The sequence below is a fragment of the Labrus bergylta genome, chromosome 4, assembly GCF_963930695.1.
Source record: "Labrus bergylta chromosome 4, fLabBer1.1, whole genome shotgun sequence".
In the NCBI taxonomy this organism is placed as follows: Eukaryota; Metazoa; Chordata; class Actinopteri; order Labriformes; family Labridae; genus Labrus; species Labrus bergylta.
The window spans coordinates 26471010-26492686 of record NC_089198.1 but is presented as its reverse complement, the minus strand read 5'-3'; the positions used below and the strand labels follow the sequence as shown (position 1 = coordinate 26492686).

Here is a 21677-nt window from a genome sequence, read left to right as displayed (position 1 = left end):
CCTGTGTAACTGCAGGATGGAGTCCAAAATAAATATATCTTATCCTATCTTTACATCCAAGTCTGTGCAGACTACAAGTAAGGACTTTAAATAGAGGTAATCACTGATGATTGCATTTAACAAGTTGTATCCATAGTCTGTATAAAACACTGATGTAGTCTTAGTGTTGTCACCCACTGGATTCTGAAGAAGCAGGCGCCAGGTTGGGAACGCTATCTCAAGCTAATATTCAATCAATCTAATTGACAGGCAAAGAGGGGGAGTTACAGCTACAACACCACCTGTCACTCAACTTAGCCATGTCCCTTTCTATGCAATTGTATCTATTATGAACCTTAATATCATCCAACAGACAAGAAATTCATCCCTGTTGTCTTTAAGAATAAAGAAATGAGCTATAGAGGTCAAAAGTGTTTTTTGGACCAGGCTATAAAACTGTATATTTCTGCTGTAAAAAAAAAAAAAGGCATTTTAATATCGCTTTAGGTACCAGACTTAAGTTGACACTGGAGGAACAGCAACTGGCTTCATTTTTCAATGCTGGAGGCTGCCCCCTGGTTGTAACAGAGGAGTACATCGGACTGACAGTTAGCAAGAACGAGCCAAACTTGAGGGTACAGTGATCACTTTGACCACAAAAATGTGATAACTTCTTTGCTGAAATTCTCTCAAGCTGATTCAGAGACATCTTGTTCACCAGAGTGACAGACATACAGACAGACCCAAACACGAAGCCTCTGGCCTCAGCTGCTTCTGGTGTTAAAGCTTAAAAAAGGTACCGGAAAACTGACTCCAGCTTTCAAGAAGAGGTCTTGAAAATGTTTCTGCTATACATTGTTCATCAAAAATGACTTGAAGGATTTAAATCCTCCTGATTTTCTTGACAGCTGAACGTCATATAACAAACTGATAATCTGCACGAGGTTGATTTCCCTGCAGATCTCTTGCCAGCTTGATCCTCTTCTTATCATTAGTTTACTGTCATTGATGACCTTTTAGTATCCATCTTACAACCTAAACTGATACTAGAGAACAACCCAGAACAATACAGGGGAGTTTCTATCTCTTGTCACATGATTAGAAAACAAGTGACAGAATGTGGGAGGTGTCATATTATAAAAAAGTCCAGTGTGTTGAGGCTGTAAAATAAAGAAGCTCCCTTACTACACTCTTGGTAAACTCTAGTTTCCTTTTTGGGTCCTCTTCTATGCAAATATCACAGCCACATATTCACACTGTCTTCTGTAGCATGACATCAGAGTAAAGAACACATTTAAACAGGTTTACCCAGTGATTGTCCGGCGATGACCCTGGTGTTCTCCCCTGCCACGGCGGCCCTAGCGTTCCTCTCGCTGGCGTACTGGACGAAGGCGTAACCCTTGTGCACCGAGCAGCCCAAGATCTTGCCGTATTTGGCGAAGAAGGCCTCGATGTCGCCCTTGGTTACCACGGCCGTGTTTAGGTTGCCAATGAAGACTCGGGAGTTGAGGGAGCGCGGGTCATTCTTGTTGGTCACGTTGCTGGTCTGGGTCTTCCCAGTCATCCTAGTCCTGCAGCAATGCCTGCTGGGAGACACAGTTGCACAGTGCTCAGAAAGCCAGGAAGGTTAGACTGTGGAGCTAAAACACAGAAAGACAAACAGAGTGCAGCAGAAGGAGGTAAACACCAGTGTGAGCAAGAAATGGTGGAGATAATAACAAGGTTTTCCACTTATCTTTGTTTTTACTAATCCACTTTAAACCTCACTGGATGGTCAGAACAAAGACAAATGCTTTCTTATCTCTAAAAAGCATTTGTAGACTTTTTTTAACTGCTCCAATGTGCTGCTAACAGGTTTGATTTATGGTTTACAAAAACAGGAGGGCTACAATTTATGTGAAGAACGAGAGGCTGAGACTAGTCATTTTCTAAAATGGATATCCTCAGTAATTACTTCTAACATGAAAGTCAGAAAATGGTGCAAAACATGTATCACAATTTCTCAGACAGTGCATGGGATGTCTTCAAAATGTAGCTACAGCTAGTGATGTTTTTTTTAATTAATTACAATTAATGATTTAGATTTATTTCTCTCCAGTAATAGATATTTGCTCAGTCCTAAAAAAAAAACAAGGTGAAAATATCCACCATAACAACATATCAGAGATGTTTTCAAATGTACAACCCTAAATTCAGAAAAGTTGAATCCTTGTGTTAGATGTAAATAAAACAGAATGATTTGCATTGTAATCCCATATTTAATATAAAATAACACAAAGATAACATAACAAATTATAATCTAATTGACTCCTTCACACAGACAGAATCCAAAGAAAATACTAGAGCACACTAATCACTGATGGCATTTATTGCATTTATAAGTGATTCGTGTTCTCCAGTATTTTCTTTTTATTCTGCCTGTGTGAAAAAGTCCATTGAAATCTATTTTGAATGTCTAAGGTCCTTCTCTGAGAGCACCGACCTCCATATGTGGAGGGGTTGAAGCGCAAGAGTTTCTTTCTACTTTTCCACATAACATAACATAACACATATTGAAACTGAGAAATGTTATTACTTTTTAAAAATAATACAGAATTTGCACTTTTTTCCAATTTGAATATTCTTTATATGTGTAAAGACAAAAGGCATCCAATTTATAAGTTCTTGGAAAAGTATGCAAATAATTCAAACATTTGAGAAGTTGGGACTGAATATTGTGTTTAACTTTTAGTTTAACACCTGCTGGCATGGAGAGTTATTTCCTCTCACTCATGAGCAGAACATACATGTTGGTTGGCCGTCAGCTGTAGTCTTTGCGGTGTGTTCAAGTGCAACTTTTTGGCCAAGAAAAAAGGTGACGTGAGGCTACACCACAGGCGGCCTTTGTTGCCACTAGTTCTCTGCTGTCTGCTTGGTGTGTCAGGGCTTTAAACTGCTGGTTCAAGTCGTACACCCAAATGCAGATCTTTGAGACAAATGCAACGGATCAATATCAATATTTCAAACTTTTGAATCAAACAACATGGGCCGTTTTCTCTTACAAAGACTTATAATTTGTTTTCTGTATGAAGCTTGATTAATTGATCAAATTACAAACAATGCTATGTGCTGTTATAGATGAAAAAGGCAGCCGAAGTCTACTTTAAAAGAAAAGGATTGTGTCTGCAGAAATGGAAAAACTCTGTCAAGGTGTTTTTGATTCAGAAGTGTGAGTCTCACAATATATGAGAGCTGTCTTCTCACATCTGGAAATAGAACCTAACAGCGAGGTCACACGGCTCCTCGCTCACTGATACACGTCTTTTCTTCCTTCATGTGCAATTCCTTCCCATGTGGGTCAGACATCGTTCAGGTGCTCTAAGTGTTAATATGTGTTTGGCAGTAATCTAAGCGGTCCTATTTGAGTAGTGCATTCTTTTCTATTTTCTCTTAACTACATTTCAGAGCTTATGATTGAACGTTTTTCAGCTCGAGTCAGAATAGTTAATTCACGGATACATTTTTTTAATGAAACTTTTAAACCAACTTGTTGAGCCCAACTTTTTTTTCATAAACAGAAGTGCACAAAAATATTAATAAATGAGGTATAATCTAGTTTTTATTCACTCATGTACTGTTAATCCTCACTGAATCCCCTTAGATTCCTCTTATGGTCCTCTGCTCTGATAACTGTGTATTGGCCAGAATCTGGCAATGCTGAATGTTTTGCGGTAATGGGGTTAAAAATCAATATTCTCTTGAATACAACAGTTAGTTCTGACCAAATAGGGTGATTGATTGGACAAGTAGTATTCCATGAGCAGCCATGAGTGATGATATATTAAAGCCGTTTTTCGGCCCACAGGACCTTTTCATAGTTCTAGGAACTGTTGGAACCCTCCCCTTTTTATTGATTCAATAAGGAACTATGAACTACTTTAGTTCCTAAAACCCTGTTTAGAGGAACATTTTAAGCTCCTGCTTCAGAGTAGGTACAGTGCCAGCACCAGACTTGGAGTAGCATAAGTGCAAAGTGAATGGTCCATCCATCAATGTATGTTGATTGGTCGAACAACCACGACAATCCAGTACCACTAACCACCATTTTTAATCCCACAGTTAACATGAGCAAATAACAGTAAATAGCTTGCTCCTGCTACATTGGGTATTCATTTTACAGCGAAGCAGTGCCATGAGAAGATGAATAAAAAAAATAATAATAATGATAATAATAATAATGTTGGCTACGTCACTTTAAGGATCATATCAGCCAGCACCATAGTGGTACGAATGCAGACTGAAAATCAGTTCTGATGGTGTGCAGTTCTCAGGGAACTCCCTAGTGGATAGTTCCTCTTCAAAAAGTCCCCAGAACTGTTTGTGGGGCTGCACACACACAAGCGCCCCGAGCAGTTGGAGGTACTGAACCTTCCTCAAGGGCACCTTGGCAGCAACCAATCCCAACTTCCATACCTGATCCATAATGGTAATGGACCTGAAGACCTTCTAGTTTCTAGCCAAACCCCTACAGACTGGGCAATTGCCGTCTCCTTCCTAATTTGCATTTAGCTCAAGATTTGGAATATTTCTTCCACCTCTGTTACAGCATCATCACAAATTACAAAAACCTCAGGTTGAAGCTCCTTAACTGTTAAAAAACAGGTAAACAGAAAAAAGAAAAGGCCAGACACTCAAGCAGGCACTCAATCACTCAAACCAATTTCCAGACCTCCTGCACTGTTGTTTGTGTAACAGTCCTCTTGAGGGGGATCAGGAAGTGTCACCATGGCGATGCGTCCACTCACAGATGAAGGAAGTATCTTTCAGTTTGTTGCACCTTTAAACTCCCTGCAGGTGTGTGTGTGTGTGTGTGTGTGTGTGTGTGTGTGTGTGTGTGTGTGTGTGTGTGTGCGTGCGTGTGTGTTTGTGTGTGTCAAAGTGTATCTGTGTGTCTGTGTGTATTTTCCCACCGAGGGGCTTTTAAATTTAGATTCAACAAACTGTTCACACATTACTACCTCAGGAGGATCTCTCATGAGGCTGGCAGAGAAGAAATCTGTAAAAATGTTCAGCAGCAGTCTCAGTGGTGTTAAACCCTGTCACCTTAAAGAAAAATATTGTGCTTTATTTGAGCTGAAAAAGGTTTTTACATTACAGTTATAATCAAATGCAATGTGTTAGACCACCTGTGTTTGTCTATTTCCATCATAATTAAATCAAGTCATTGATGAAATTAAGATAAACATATTTTCTTCCAGGGTATTTGCAGCATTTTCAGTTTGTTTTCTTTGATATTGAGTTATTTATATTAATGTTAATCTGACCAAACACATGTTGGACATTTCCCTTTTTTTAATGATTTAATTAGGATTCATATTTTCTTACCAAGTCCTCAAACATTTTTTTTACGTGTTCTATAGATAAAGGCTTCTGCTAATAATTCGTTTTTTATCAGTTTATCTGCTCGTTGATTGTTTTGCCTACAAAATGTCAGAAAACAGTATAAATGTTGTTTGTTATTTCCCAGAGCTCACGGTTAATCTAGGCACAGAGGTGGAGTTGAGGTAAGCAAAGTGAATGTCTTGGTTGTTGGAACGCGACCATCTAGCTTGCTATTCCTAACAATGCAATATTTTTTGAAATTTTTTGAAACTTGTATCCATCTACAATTGTTTCAACTTTTCTATATCCTACAACAAGTTCCACTTCCTTCTCTTTCACCAACCGTCGTTCTTTTTTTTTTTTTCAAATGAAACTTTATTAATAATTGTCAACGCTCCGTCCCCATTTCACTCGTAGGCTACAGTGTGAGCACGTCAATCGCAAGGTCGATCAATCGGGGGAAAAATCGCACAGTGTGAGCCAGGCTTAAGGGTCCATAACGTGCTTTAGCCAAAATGAAGCTTAGCCTCTTAGTTAACAGCTTCAATGCAGCCGCCTGTCAGTCAAGTCAGCCACATCCCTCATTTTGTCTAATGAGGCATAAGTCTTACCTTATTTCAATCAGGAGAGACAAGTGAATTAATAAAATGATTTATTACAATGAATAACATGGAAATGTGTCTTGCCAGAATGACTTGTGCTCTTGGACTCCATGGGGTGATGTGTTTGGAGACAGACAATCCTGAGCGTCGACAGATTAAATCCCCCCATTGAGTCCAGACACTGGTGGTGGTGAAGCTGCCTTGAAGATTTGATGGAAGATGATTCTACGAAGACTGGCGGTGTTTGGGAGGTGGAGGGGCGCACGAAACATCAGCATGAAGGAACTAAGGCAGAAAAATAATAATATTTAAAAAGGCGAACAGAGCGATGATAGGTTGAAAATGAGGGAGGAACGCCATGCCATTGGTTAGATGAGTACCGCTCACGAGACAGCTGATTATCCAATGACAGCCCAAGAAAATGACAGCTCGAGGATGACAGCGGAAACGTGAGTGAGCGTGCAAAAAGGGATGAATGAGAAAGACCTGATTGTGAAGGCAATTATAGAGTCTTCCTGACTTAACTTACGCTAGAACTTCATATAATGAAAACAGAAAAGTTATAAAATATGTCATCCCCTGTAAAGTTTGTACCAATAAAGTGAGCTATTGAAACCTAGAATTTTTTTTTGTACCAGGCTGTAAAAATTATTATTTGTGCTCGAAAAACACATTGCATGTGTGTTTGGAAAACAGCTTGTTTAATTGACAAAAGGTTTCATTTTAAATCAAGGTGGCTCTAAACATGTGAATGTTTTTTAATCTGAGAGAGTTGTTTATGGCTCAGGCTTAAACCCATCAAATAAGTAAGTGCACAAAAATAAAGGAAAATCCTATAATGTGTACAGGTATTTTCTAAATATATGTCACCCACACTCACAAACAAAAATACACTAACACATTCACCTACTCATTCACAGTGGATCCTCTCTTAGGCAAACTTCCAATCACAATTTTCCCCATCCTACCTGATCTTCACTTCCATTCGTTGCCTCCACTTCCACATTATTCGGTCTAAATCTTCCCTGCTGTTCTTTAAAAAAAATGCCTTTTCTCCTCACAGACTGAAAGTTAATCTTACTCTGCTGCAGAGCCCATAATGTGAAGATGCCATCATTGAGTTCTTTGCAGCTGATTAACTTAATAAATCAACAGAGCTGCGAACTAAAAAGCCCAACAATCCAATCCAATCCAATCCCATTCACTCCATCTCCACCTTTGAACAGTCGCACAGTCTCTTCACCCGGCCAGGTAAATGGCTGCTGGATGTGAAGTGCGCTCAATGGCCTCTATGCAGCAAATGCACAGAGATCAGGCCATTAGACGCTTGATTGAGCAAGCAAAGCTACGTTCTTCAATGGTAGAAAATGTGATGCCCATGCTGAGCTGGGATGCAGTTACATGTGGAAACGTAAATAGGCTTTGGTTGTAGAATATAAGTCCAAATATTTGAATGAAGACCATGAACAGTGTTTTGCAACACCGAACACACTTGTCTACATCAGACACATCATTCAAAACTCAAAGCCTGTGTGTATTAACTGCTAAACCATGCCATTGAAACAGCAATAATACAGCAACTCAATAAGCAATCACCTGAACTCAGAACGCACATGTGAAGAAACCTGGCTGCAACCAATCAGATTACACAGTTTGCTCTTTAGCGTGCACAATGAGGGAGGAGGATTTTGGAGAAAGAGTAAAAGGAAAAGTTGTGGGAGAAAGAGTGAAGAAGTGGAGGAAGAGGAGAAGAAGCGAAAGGAGAATGATAGGAGAGAGGATATGTTATTGCAACTTTTGTTAACAGTACAGAATATGTCATCTTTAGTATTTTTCCCTATTGCATTTGTCTCAATATTAACAACATGCTACAAATGAAAATGCCGAAAACATACAGTTTAAATAATTTTATACTTAGCATCATTAGAAAAGTTGAAATGTTGGGGCGCCATTGACCCAGCAGTTAGATCACACCAAATGGAGCTTTAGTCCTCTGAGCGGGCAGCCGGGGTTCAAGTCCAACTTGTGGTTCCTTTCTTGCACTTCATTCTCCAATCACAATTGAGATGAGGGGTTTGTTTACTGATCATCATTTTAGCAGAGCTTATATATTCTTGAATGCTTTTGCAATAGATGAAGTATGCTTTGTATGTTTTTCTTTTGTGTGTGAAGAGTTTTGACAAACAGGGCTCTAATTTCTGGATCTGTGTTCATGCAGTCGAGGAATACAATAGCAAGAACAGTGTGAGCACTCAGGTCGGGCTTTTCGAATGGAACCATATAGTATGAGCACATCATTTGTGAGCTTTGATTGTGCATTGCAAATGTTTCACTTGTAAAGTGTGTGTTGAAATTCCACCACAAACATTTATACAATCGTACAGCCTTAAGCAGTTTGAAAAGAGAAAACTTTCCCCAAAGCCGGCAATTTAAGTATCATTATGGAACATTAAGAAACAGTATCTGTGTCAGTTTGAATTTCAAGACTGCTGCAAACTTACTTGTAGACACAGAACATTAGCTTGGGTAATGGTTCATAGTTTTCTACAAAGTCATTTAACTTGTCAGGCTTGTATTAGAAGCTGACAGCATCAATTGGTCACTGAGCAACCACTGAACTCCTTCTTTAAATAGCCACAGGCTGCAGCTGGTTTATAAAAGAACTGCAGGCAATCTTTAGCCCATTGAAGCCCTCATAAGCTCTCCGCTTTCTTCCTCCACATACTGTATATCATAGTCGATTAGAACCCCAGAGTTGCTCAAGGATTATCTTGTTAATTGCCCTAAATTACATGATTATAATGAAAACGGTCACAAGATAGCGTTTTACATTATTCCTCCAGCTCATTCAGAACTGAAAAAAGAGACTCACAAGGCCACTCTTTTACAATATTCATGAGTCTCTAAGATTCTTGAAGCCTTTATAAAAGACCATGTGGCATAACTGCTTGCAAACGCTGGTGGAAAACGACCCAGACCAGAAAACACACTCGCACAGAACTCAAAGCAGCCTGATAGGAAAAGGCAGGATGAAGACAGCTGAGTTTGGATTCATCTTGGCATTCTTAGTGCTCTGGAAATTTATGCTAAATAACATCTTCATGCATCACTGAGGCTGTGGACACGTTCCAACTCATCACTGGCATGTTTTTCCATACAAATACTTTTTGTTTTTCCCTTGAAAGTCTTTCCTAAAAAGAGAAGTGAGTGCCTGACAGTGATTTTCTGCAGCTTCCTCCTGCGTTGTAAAGGTTCCAAGTGTAAGTATTTCATGGATCCTCTTTGCTCCTTTCACACCGTCTGTCAGGGGCTTCAGAGTCTGAATTCTCCTGAGATAAAGAAGCGAGGAAGTGGTGAAAGTAATCATTTTAGCACTTCCTCTCTCCCTGATCTCTCTTCGCTGACTTGCACTCAAAAATGAAAACTCCTCATCCAAAGTGACAAATGCATTCGGGATGTGAAGGCTGCATTCAGGCCAAACTAGCTCTCCTCTATTCAAATGTTGCTTTGCAGTAGTTTACCTACAGCACATTGACAGTGTACAACCAAAAGCTGAGAACCTCAGCTGTCTTCAGAAGTGTGAAATATGTCTGAGGGTTCATTTGTAGACGTCTTCATAGACTGCCTGCGGACACATCAGCACGTCACCATTATCAGGCTCAAGAGACCAACGTCTCCAAACTATGTCTTGACTTTTAGTGCCTCACTGGGAAAAATATGTCTGCTCAGAGAATGAAGTATGCGTCTATAATAAGCCTTTTTTTCCCTCTTTGTGCCTCGTTCTTTTTGAATGACAGCCAAACACATTACAGGGGAATAAATGTGGACTGAAATCTAATTACATTTTTATACAGTCTAAATTTACGAACTGTGCTGCAGTGTCGGTATGTCTTATTTCCCCCTTTTTCCTCTTGTTTTGTGAGCTCATATAAAGCATAAAAAGTGAAAATTTATCTTAACACTGCTGTGAATAATATGAAAGTTAATAGTGATAAAAAACACTCACTGACTGACCGAATGGGAGATTTTACAAAAGACCAAATTACCTGAATGCTAAAACGTTTTAGTTGTCTGTATGTAAATGGCTTGAGGTTAATAGATGGTGCTAAATCACACTACAATGGTGAAAAACTATTGATTAAAAAAACGTTGTATTCTCATTCACTTCAGTGTTAATAGATTGCTTACTTGGTTTAAGGTGTAAAGATTGATATTATCCCCTTTTTCAGTGCATGAATAAGACACTTTTGACAGATTTAGCTTAGCAAATAAATGAAGTAGGAAAAGTTAATAACATGAAGCTCTGTCCATAGTTAAAACATCAGCCAACATGGGCCTCCTTAGAATCAACACTTTTGATCGTGTTTGTTAAAAAACAAGTTTTTGTTTAATGGAGAGTCAGAGAGCCATGCTAACTGCTAAACACCTGAACTCTTAATGCCAACAACAAAGACACTGAACTAAAAACTAAGCCTGCTCCATGGTAATCCCTCTCTCTAATATCTGCTAAGCACGTGTGAAGCTTAAAAAACTGATATATCAAAATGGTGCAGTGAATGATATAAAAACTGAAAGTAGTAATACAATGACTAACTGACAGCACAAGTGGCAGATTTAGTGGAAGAATAAGTGATTGTTGCTGATTTGAAACAGATTTCCATTTTCTTTCATAAAGAAGAAGCCATCATAGATGTTTAATCATATACTGTTTATTCAAATTGCTCGAGGAGATTAGAAGCTAATTGTACGCTAAATGGCTAAATGATTTTTAATTACATAACAACTATGAATCTAAATCAAATGATAAAAGTTAATTGTTTTGCTCTGCTTACTGCACAGAGATGAAAATATTGAGACTGAGAGCAGTCAGGAGCAGTTTAGCTTATAGCTACACTATGTTAAAACAGTATGAAAATTCTAATTTACATATAGCTCTGTCGTAAGGTAACCGACTAAAACACTCACTCCTTACGCACTATGATCATCACATTTTTCTCCAAACGTTAATCCCCAAGAACACTGTGTAAAACAAGTTTAATTTGCCTAAACTGTCATGCTAGGCTAACTGCTAGGCTGACTGTAGTCTTGATGCTATCGCTAAGCTAGAGCAACACACTTTACCTCTGGCTTTAGCTTTGTATAACACAGGAGCACCGTGGTGTTGTCGATCTTTACATCAAGCATTTTTCCATTTTGTCATATTCTTTATAACTACTGATAAATATTAATACAGAATACATTTAAATAATAAACCTTTTTACATTTCTAAACAGTGAACACTTTAGAGCTGTGCTGCAGCCAGGGATGCGTTATTTTCTCTCTTTCTGTATTTTTGTGGGCATGAGTGCAGCATAAAGGTGAGGGCATATCAAAATACTACAGTGAATAATAATAAAGCAGAAAAGCCCTCAAAGAAGGAGCCACTGGGACATTTTACAGCAAGAAATAATGATTGTAGCTGGTCTGGCTGCTGGAGTCTTCCAATTGTCATTTTCGTAACAAGAAAACAAATTAAAAAAAAAAAAAAAAAGGTAGACCATACACCAGGACAAAGAGAATGACCAACCATAAAATATCCAGTTAATAATGCATGAGGGCTGAAGAGTCAAACAACTACAGCTAACTGGCAGGATATGTCATCACTGAATCAATGAACTAAAGTCAACTCATCACAGACAAATAGTAAGAGATTTGCTATAAAAAGGCATTGCACAAACATTCAAGGGTTAACACGAGGTGGCGCTTTAATAACAATGCTGTGCAGGCACCAATGTCCTCTTTAATAACAGTTTCTCGCCCCTTGTTCATTTTTGTTGCCTGCTCCCATGCAGCCATAAATTACTCAGCTAATGCCCCAACAGCGGCAGCTATTGCTGAATCATTCAAAGACCTCAATTAGCAATTAAGGGCTTAATGAATAGAGGTCCTGGCTGGGCCATTCTGCTCCCCACCCAGAGCAGCCCAGCGGAATCTAATCTCTCCTGTAGGACTTGTACAGTAAATACCAGCTAACGGTGCAGAGAGGATAGAGAATAGCCTATTTCTGCACACATAACGAGCCTTGCAGTGGTGAGGCCTGTTTACCGCAGTATAATGTTCCTGGAATTTCTCTAAAGAATGTTTGCTGTGGATCTCAACGAGGAAGAATGACCGTCAAGCACTCTATTCTCATTTTTCCCCCTCTGTTCCTGCACCCCATTACCTTCTGCATAATACCCGTCCTGAGTTTAAATTGGAGAAAGAGAGAAGAGAATGGCAACAAAAGGACAGAGACAGAGAAGCAGAGAGGGAAATAAAGGGGTGAGATGGAAGGAGGGAATGAGAGAAGTTCAAAAAAGAAAGAGAGAGACATTTGCAATGCCAATCATCTTCAAGGAGCTCAGAGCTGGTCCTCGGACCAGAATATCAAAGATGGGAAACGCAGACATACATCATGTGGTAGGCAGGCAGGTAGGTAGAGCTGCTTTATAAATTATTACTATGAATCCATCCTTTTATATTTCCGTGCTATCAGCCTTTTATCATTTATATATTTTTCATACCTTTAATGAAGGCACTTTTTGAACTGGAAGGCTGTGCTCCCCCTGTGTGAGCTGTGTGGTTATACAGAGCTCCTGTATGGAGAACACATTCCAATTTCCATCAGCTTTATCTCTCCTCTTCCCTCCCCCCTTCAAAGTGAATTTATGGGCGATTCTGTGAAGCGTTGCGACTGAGGGCAGACGACCAACGGGCTTAAAATGAGTTGTACCGTAATCTGATTTGAAGCAACCTATAGCCCAGACCGTTGATGACAGCAGGCAGATAAAAGCACAATGTGACCTATACAGTGAGACGGGAAGATGCCGTATCTCTGCAATACATTTAAGATTGCATCTTGCAAAAGCAGAAGGGCTGATTATCTCTGAAATCAAAGCGTGCTTTGTGCGTGCTTTCATACACCTAATCTTTGAGGTCAGTGTGCATCATTTGTGCAACTTACAACTGTGTTCTCTGCTTTTGTAAACAGTTACTAAAGTGATACACAGAACAACTTACTGAGTTTGGATTCATCTACGCTTTGAAGGCAAACAGCTCCTTAGATGTTGCTTTGTTGGTTCCACAGGGACATATTGTTTAAAGTGAATATTTTTAACCCTGTTTTCTCTCTGCCAGCAGCCCGTGCCAGCGATTTTGCCTCAGAAATCCCTTGTTGCATCATCATGCATCACGTTGTTGCCTTTTGCGCGTTCTTAAAGTTTATTTATTCTATTTCATCTGGATGCTTTCCCTGTTTCCCGCTATGAGGAAAACACTCCAAAGCAGGGATTACTCCTGCATCAATATGTGCCTTCGAAGAAAAAAGAGAGAGAACAAGACTCCACCTGCTGTTGTAGCAGGGGAGTCCACAGCAATGCTCGGGGGCATACGTATGAACATGTGCCATGCTTTCTCATATCTCCTGGCACTGACAAATTTCTCCATTTCCTTAATTCTCCTCTTGTGTGACTGCCAAATATAGCATTCGCTCCACTAGGCTAAAGTAAGTGGGTCACTAGAGCTGCGAGCAATTAGCTGGTTTCCTGCTTTAAAGCACGAGCAGGCTGTAGAGTGACATGCAGAGTCATATGGCGGTGATGGTTTGAAGGGTCAAAGGTGAAAATGGGCGAGAGAGTTTAATATGCATGAAACTTAATGAGTTCAACATGAACACGAATTTCAAAAACAACACAACTAAGAATTGATTATGGTTTCATTTTGTGAACAATTTGCAATTCAAATGGTTAAATATGCTCTGCTCTGCTTTTAAACATTGAAAGCTGGTAATGCATTCAGTTTTTTGTATTACATAAACTGATTCAGCAAACATAGTGACAGTAGAGTGAATCCATGCTACATCAAGACGGATAAACAACGCACATTTGAAACCAACATTGACTGTATAGGACCTGGAAAGATCCAGACAAAAATAAAAGGTTTCTAGTCTCACAGATCCATTGTCTCCCTTGTATCTTTTTTCACACATTTCATAGCAGTTACACCTGACAATATAACGCAATCCAAACCAATATCCATGCAACACATGTGACATTGTTAAAGCTCACAGTGTCTCATTTAAGCTGGGACTGTGTCAGAGAGTAACTGTATGGTACATTTGAGTCAATATGTTACATTGTTCTTTAGAAAACAATGCAACAGCTGCTACAGTACATACTGTACTTCCGATCCTTCTGTGTAAGCTAGATTGCAGGTTTGTTTTTTCTAAAAGAAAAAGCTGCTGCACAATCCAATAAATCTCATGAAAAGACAGACACTTGTTTTTAACTCCATCTTCGTCACGTTAGTCAAACCAGTCTGTGGTTCAAACCCCTTAGCTCATTACCTTCCGCTAACAATAAAAGTGTTAAACATATACCGTAGTTAATAGAAAAGGCGGGTAAATAAATAAGTTCCTCAGTCTGCAGGACTCTGTAGATTTTGCAAACCTTACTCACATAAAAATAAATAGTGTATTGATTGGGGACTATTTTCAGCATTGGATTAATACATGATTGGTGGTCTGATACTGAGTATTTTAAGTAGCAGTGATGCATGCTTTGGATTGACCAAAAATAGACTGTCAGAGTATTTGTAGTCATTAGAGAAAAGCTTATTATTGTCATTTGACATTTAAATGACATTTCATTTATAACATCAGTTGTCATTTCCCCGTTGTATTTGTTTAGGCCTTAACTGGACCAACTGCAACCCTATTTATGATCTTAAAGCAGATGGTGTACTTTAAAGAGGGACAAAGCTCTTAAGGGAGGAGGTTTGGGTGGAAAACTGGATCAAACAAACAGACATTGATAATGTACAAGAGTTTGTGTCCCGTGTGAAACCAAACATTCATTTCATTTTACACAAACCTCAATAATCTATCCAGAAATCTGACCAAACTTCTGCATTTGATTTTACACAGAGCACAACTAGACCATAAGAGATGCAGAAAGTATACATAAAAAGAAAATGTTCATGGCTATTAATTGAATATGCACCTTGAATACTTATTTAAACTGACCTGCGACATGGGAACAGTTCTCTACACTCTGTAAGGTTACCCCACAGTACTACCTTCCTGGAAGGTGGAGAGTCTCTAAGGCTGGCCTCAACAGTAAATGTGTATGCAGATGCATTTGTATTTGAATGAGATATTATACTGCCATGTTGTTCATGCATTCTTTTTTAAGGGCAGCCTTTTAAGTACAGCACATGTTTTAATCTTTTAGAGGTTCTTTTCCTGTTCTCTCTGTCTATTGATTGTGAATCCTTCATCACGTCTGTCTTATCTGTATTATAGTTTTGTAGTCAATTTGATGTGCTAAACAAACACTTGTATTACAAAAGAAAGACAGAACTCAAAGAGCAGTCTCCTGCATGAAAGAGAAAATATCTTTCTGGCAGGAAGCCCAACAGGCCACCGAACCACCATTGAATTATGTTGGGAAAATACAATGTAGTAATCAAGTCTAACTTTACAGAGGATTGCACAAACTTGTGTGAGACAACTGTGGGATATCACAGATGACAGATCTTAAATTAACTCTGATAATGAAAAACTCTCCGTTAGAAAACTTTAATAGCATAAAAAAGGGCTTTGATAGTGTTAAAACAGGAGTGAGAAACTGAGGTTTATTCGGTGCAGCTGGCCCATCACAGCTGGTGGTTTATTGTTTAATGAGACAACAAATACACTAAATATCATCAACACCAATTTATAACCCAACTGGTATGTTGAACTATCCTATAAATACCCCTATTACCGTTTCTGCTGTGTTACTCCACAAGATCGTGGGTTTAGATTCAGTTTGGAAAATATAAACAATAACCAAACTATTTCTGCAAGTTAACAAAAATCCAGCAACCTTAAGTTCATTTTAGGTGTAGCCTGTTACATCTGGGTATTTGTAATCATTATCCTGACTATGTACAATATAAACTTTGTCCAATAATATATTCATGTAATTAAAGCTACATTCAAAGAATACAGTGTTTCATCATTTTTGGTTTGACAGCAATTTGTCCATTCAGCTCTCCTGCTGGTAGTTTATGTAGCTATGTATGGTATATTTAACTCTTATTTTGTTAAATTACAACACAGCTGTTGTACAAATATATTTCAATATAACATTGAATCCACTTTTGGTTTGAATAAGATTGAGTACATTTTTTTTTCACAACTTTAAATAATACAGGGAGTCCTTCTGTGAAAGTGTTATCATTTAGCTCTTTATCTAGGGTTCAACCTCTGTTTCAACCTCTTGAATAAAGGGAAGTGAGCTTGAAATAGCTCAGAATAAGACGCGTGTGGTGGAGAGGGCAGGGGTTAGTGAGAAGAGACTCTCTAGACTTCCAGGCAAGAATCAGCTCGCTCCAGCTGCCAGAGCAATAAAGCACTGGCAGCTGTCCATGGTGCTGAAATCAGGCACAATCTCTTTGAAGGGAGAATAAAAAATAAAAAAAAGAGAGCTGGCCGTGGTGCTGAGATACCGACGCTGCCGGGCTAATGGCAGGCATCACAACGAAACGGAGCATCAGGTGCATGCATAGGCTGTGGCAGTAGTTTATCTAAACTTCTGAAAAAACGACTGAAAATGTTTTGAATATGACTTACGCAGGCGTGGAAGTTCGCCTATGAATCCAAGAATAGAAGCTCTAATAAGAAGTGGTGGGTATCGCAAAATACAAAATGTAACAGAACTTTTCTATGAGAAGTTGCTAACATATATGTGGATGTCTTGCAAGTTTTTCACCCCAGAGAAACACTGTTTTTTACTCTGTACAGTCTTTTTTTGTCTACTGCCTCCTGTGTGTGTGTGTTTCTCTTTGGTTATCTTCCACATGCAGGGATATAAAAAGAAAACCGAGAGAAGCAGCTCCCCTAATCTGTTCTTTGACCTAAAGTCTGAAAGCTGGAGCAGCTCAAAAATGTTTTTCATCCGTATCTTTCAGAAGATGGACTCTGTGGTGCGTGGCTTTGAGGCGGCCCCCACGTCCTACACCTGCTAAGGGTCAATGATCATCCCAGAGCCCACGGGTGCAGAAGGCTGAGCGGGGACAGATTACTGACCGAACCCGAAATGCTGGAAACTTTATGCCTAACCTTCCTTCCTATACTCTCCCCTCTGGGCTCATATGGGATTCAATGCATGCATATATAGGCTGGCGTTTCCAGAACCAGTCTCCCACTTCATCCCCCAGCAGAGATAAGTATTGTTTGCGTAGCAACACATTTCATGCTCGACTTCCCCCACCTGTTCCCTGACCTGCAAAGTCTGAAGGCTGGAGTAGCTGTCAAATGAATTCACTTGTATCTGTTGAGAGTGATTGAAAGGTTTTTCCTTTTTTTAAAGACCGCAAAAACAAACTTTGGAGAAGGATGAACCCAGAGGTGAATCCTGCAGTCTTTTTTGGGGGGAACTGCTAATTTGAGGAGATTTTTTGTGTTTTTTAATTTGTCGCCTGTGGGTTTGCGGCTAACTTCTAGCGGCATGTCAAGGTCAAAATATTCATCAAAATCTATCAACTTGATTTGCATAATGAGCTGCTGCAAAAATTGCCAAGGCCTTAAACAACTCCCTCCCCCAACCCTCCCCCCCCCCCACCCCCCACCTTCCTCCCCATTGACTCATTCAGCAGGTTTAAGTTTCCAAGCTTCTGTGTGTGTGTTTGTGGTGTATCCGCCAGTTATCACACTCACATATGATACAAGGTTTGTGTGTGTGAGTGTGTGTGTGTGTGTGTGTGTAGCAGGAGAAAGAGGGCGGAGGAGCACAGCTGTGTCTGGTTCAATTGGCAGGAATCTGTTGTTGCTCTTGTTTTGTTTTGCACAGCAGTGATTTGCATTCATTATACTTGTTTGAAATGTTTCTAATTTTTGTCTCTGAAAGGCAACTTTGAGGGACAAATATCCTGCTTTCTTTGGTTTATTTGATCACTTTCAATCAGTCATTTAAAAGCAACATGACTATAGATGGTTATTTGTGCTTCTGCTGAGTATTAATGACATTTCTACATGTATTGAAAGATCTATAAAACAATTTGAAAATTAAGCACAAATCCAGTTCAGTCCGAGCTGTTCGTTTTGAAAAACAAAAAAGTTTCCGTCACTCGTTGAGGCTGCATTAAGAAGTACAAAGGAAATGCCAAAACAGACTCCAGGAAAGTTGAATTCCTCACCTATTAGAAAAGCAAAATCCTCAAAGAAGAAAATCAAAACTGTTATTTTTGCGCCCTCGGAGACGCACAGTCTCCAACACCAGAGAAACACTGCAAGATCAGAGAAAAGCACCAAAACAGCTCCAAAACAAGCCATGATAACGGAGAAAAAGCCTGAAAATAAGCAAAAGGTTTGGGATGATAACACCTGAGCTCGCAAAGAGGCTGCTTCGGGTGGAGAAGAGAAAGAGAGAAAGGAAAGGGGGGAAAATATCAAGAGCGTCCACAGGCACGTAGGGAGATTTCTCAGTGGATGTCGCCGGAGCAACAACACTCAGCATCCAAAGATTTAAATCACTGCATGCAGAAAACGAGAAAACAGTTTCCCCATGTCGCAACACCAAGACAAGAAAGCAAGAAAAAGAGGACAAAAATATGCGTGAGAAAATGTCAGTGGAAAATGTACTCACCGAGAGGGAGTAAAAGGTTTCAATTAAAAAGAAATGAGGCGTATAGAGGTGGTGGTTGGTGGTGTGCAGGCTGGTATGCACCGAGGCTCTGCGTCCAAGCTTTTGCGCTCGCAGTCGCTGCCGGTGGTTGGGTCACGTGACTCGGGATTGGCCAGAGTTTCTGAATCAGTCTGAGATTCAGAGGCGCAGGCATTCAGCGATGTAATTGATACGAGCTTCTCTTGTAATTTAAACGATTTTTCTTCTCTGTTCTATACGAGTTTCTGAAAATAGTATCCGAGTACTATCCTGTGAAACTGAATGTATCAGTCATCAGATGCTTCATAAAGGGTAAAATATGGATTATTTGTAATCTTAACTACATAACTAAATTAATAAATGGATTAAATTTGATTTTTGTGTTACTGTAAACACCTCTGTTTGAAATGAAAGGCTCAAATTGACTGTTATTGGAGGATAGGATAACAAAACAGTGAATTTTTTTTCAACCAGAATTCAAATGTATAATATGTGAATGTCACTTCTTTTTTTTTTTCAAATTTCCTTTTTCGTGTTTTTTTTGTTTTTTTCTAAACCTATTAAATAAAGTCCAATTCAAAATTCATGAAGAAAATACCATAAATAACAATAACAAAACAATGCATTTGTCTACACATAATTTATTATTTTGGCATTTTAAAATTGGTTCTAATGGGAATCTTTTTTTGTCTTGCATTGCCAGTATCAAGTGGACCCTCAAGGAACTGTTTTTTTTTTGTTTTTTTTTAACGTATCCTCATTGCCTTCTTTTTTGACACCAGAGGTTGCCATATCGTTTTAAACTTACTTACAACCTTAGCCCACCAGGTTCTTGGAGCAAGAAGATTTCTCCCAAGGGTCTTCACAGGCTAAAAATAAAAGCAAACACAAGAGGAACCAGAAATTGCAGTTTCTCTGATGACCCCTTGAGTCTTGATCCAAAAGTCAGTCAATTCCCAGAGAGCTCCTTGATACAATATCCCAGTTTAGAGTGGACATAAACATGTTTTCATCAGGTTACAAAACTGTTCTAGTCAATTTAATTTGTTCTCTTTTGAATCACCGGGTAAGATTCAAAGTTTTGTATATAGTCACTGCTGCCTGAGCCACATTTGGCTGCTAGTTTTGAGTCTCTTAATGTGACCTTTCTTCCATCCTTTTGAGAGATTTGTCTGAATACTAAATTATCCCTTGATTCACAATTCATTGTTCTTACAGACTAACATTTTATTTGTCTCTTGATGATTATTACCATACTTTTATTACTATGACTGTTAGCACGAATTAGCAGATATCCATGTAAGTGCTCACATATCTGGCTTGTAAGCAGATAAATTAGACTTGGGCCTACTGTGTTCAGTTTGTTAGCACCATTGTATCCTTCATGTATGTTATGGTCCCTTCTAACTCCAAAAGAAGATGAAAAAAGAATAGCTAAAATGCAATACAAGTTAGTGAAATTCAGTTATATGATGTGAATGCATGCAGAGAGATAGAGATAGTGAGAAAGAGAGAATGAGAGAAAAAGAGAGCAAGAGAGCGAGAGAAGAGCTCAGGGTGCCAGCAGCCTAAACCTATAGCATAATAACCATATGAGTCCAAGCCTTAGCCAGCCCTAACATAGGCTTAATCAAAAAAGGAATGTTCTCTTCTTCTACATCCAAATGCAACAAAAATAAGTTTTGCATCCCTCCAAACTATTACCTCAATTCCATTTTCTTTTTTAGAAATGTGGTTTAAAATGTTGCTCTACTCCAATAATTACATTAGTTCTCATGAGACGGCACTCACCTATGCATTAACTGTCACCAGGGAACATTGGTGTAATGCAAAATAGCTACCTGATCAGATTGTACAGTAGTAAAGCAAATAGTTCAGCTTGGCTCAGTCAGATGTTTCTTATTTTGAGTTACAGCCAACTGTAAACAGACTTGAAATGCTGGTAATAATCCCACTCTGCACTGGAGATGTGAAGTAGGTCAAAGTGAAAGCAGAAGTCAGTAAACTTGTATCTAAAGTGTGTTCACAACAAACCTTTTGAGATACAACTTTGCCTTTTCCTGAGTTTTCTCTCCCAAATAAGTTTGGCTGACCAGGGGTTCATTAAAAACCTCTCTGATGATCTAAAGTCTATGTTTTTTTTTTTTTTAGTCTTCATGTTCCCATTTCTCCAAAAATTACTTTGGGAGCTCAGCGAAGTCCCAAATACCAGAAATGACACCCAAAGCTAACTAACAAAATAAAAGGGAATATCGTGTCACAATTAAGTCAAACAGCATTTTTCATCTTATTGCTCCGAGTAGCTCATTATTCTATTTACATAAATTTGGTCCCCTTTGCTAATTATCCTGGTCGCTGAAGGCTGTTATCTCCCACTGAATGATTGAAGAAGGTTTCAATGTATCATCACAACTCAAACGTCTGAGTTCTCTCTCATTAAAAACTACTTAAAGGACAAATCAACTGAGTTTCTGTTGAACCTTAAAGAACATTGATCCTTAGTGAGAATATTAGCACTCAGGGCCGTTTTTAAAAGAGATTAAAGCTCAGTTAAAGTCAAGCAATGAGTTCAAATAGAGCCCAAAGGTGAAAGGAAATATTGAGTGAGCATTTTTTAAACAAAACATTAAGGTAACTCCAGGATATGAAAGGTGCACTTTTAGTCAGAAATCTTAGACTCCCGCCTGTTGGCTTGTCATCATGTTTCATTTGATCCCGCTCTGTAAGGTTGACAGCCGCAGGGTTCCTGCCTGTTCTTGACGGAAACTCAAATGGTCGTGCTGTCAGGGAGGAGCAGAAGTCTTTGCTGTAGCTGCAGCGTCTGCTGGGCATATGAGCAAAGGGTCTGTACGGATCAATGACTTCTCAAGGGGCTGATAGGCACAGACAGACAGATGCAAGGGCAGCATGCTCCCTACCAGGCCTCTTTGTCTCCTCTTTACAAGGACAAATGTTTTGATAGATTTTGGCAAACATCATGGGATATACGTCAGATGTGTTTTTGTGCTCTGGTGGGTTTATAAGGTGTGACTCTTGATGGTGTTCAAATCCCATGGTGTGTTAAAATGCT

The 21677-nt window shown here is 39.1% G+C and overlaps 1 protein-coding gene across 4 annotated transcripts in view; it reads right to left on the bottom strand.

Annotated features, from left to right (window-relative positions):
- LOC109984978 (RNA-binding Raly-like protein) overlaps positions 1 to 18739 on the bottom strand; it is a 43651-nt gene extending 24912 nt beyond the window's left edge. Inside the window, exons 1-2 of one of the 4 annotated variants that reach the window (XM_020635159.2) lie at positions 18590 to 18739; positions 1288 to 1562 (exon numbers count right to left, since the gene is read on the bottom strand). In XM_020635159.2, the coding sequence (XP_020490815.1) occupies positions 1288 to 1543 (256 nt within the window). In that variant the 5' untranslated portion in view covers positions 1544 to 1562; positions 18590 to 18739. Of the gene's footprint in view, positions 1 to 1287; positions 1567 to 18589 lie in introns of those variants that run through there. The other 3 variants (XM_020635162.2, XM_020635160.2, XM_065954252.1) reach the window with 3 other exon arrangements.
- Positions 18740 to 21677: the final 2938 nt, after the last annotated feature.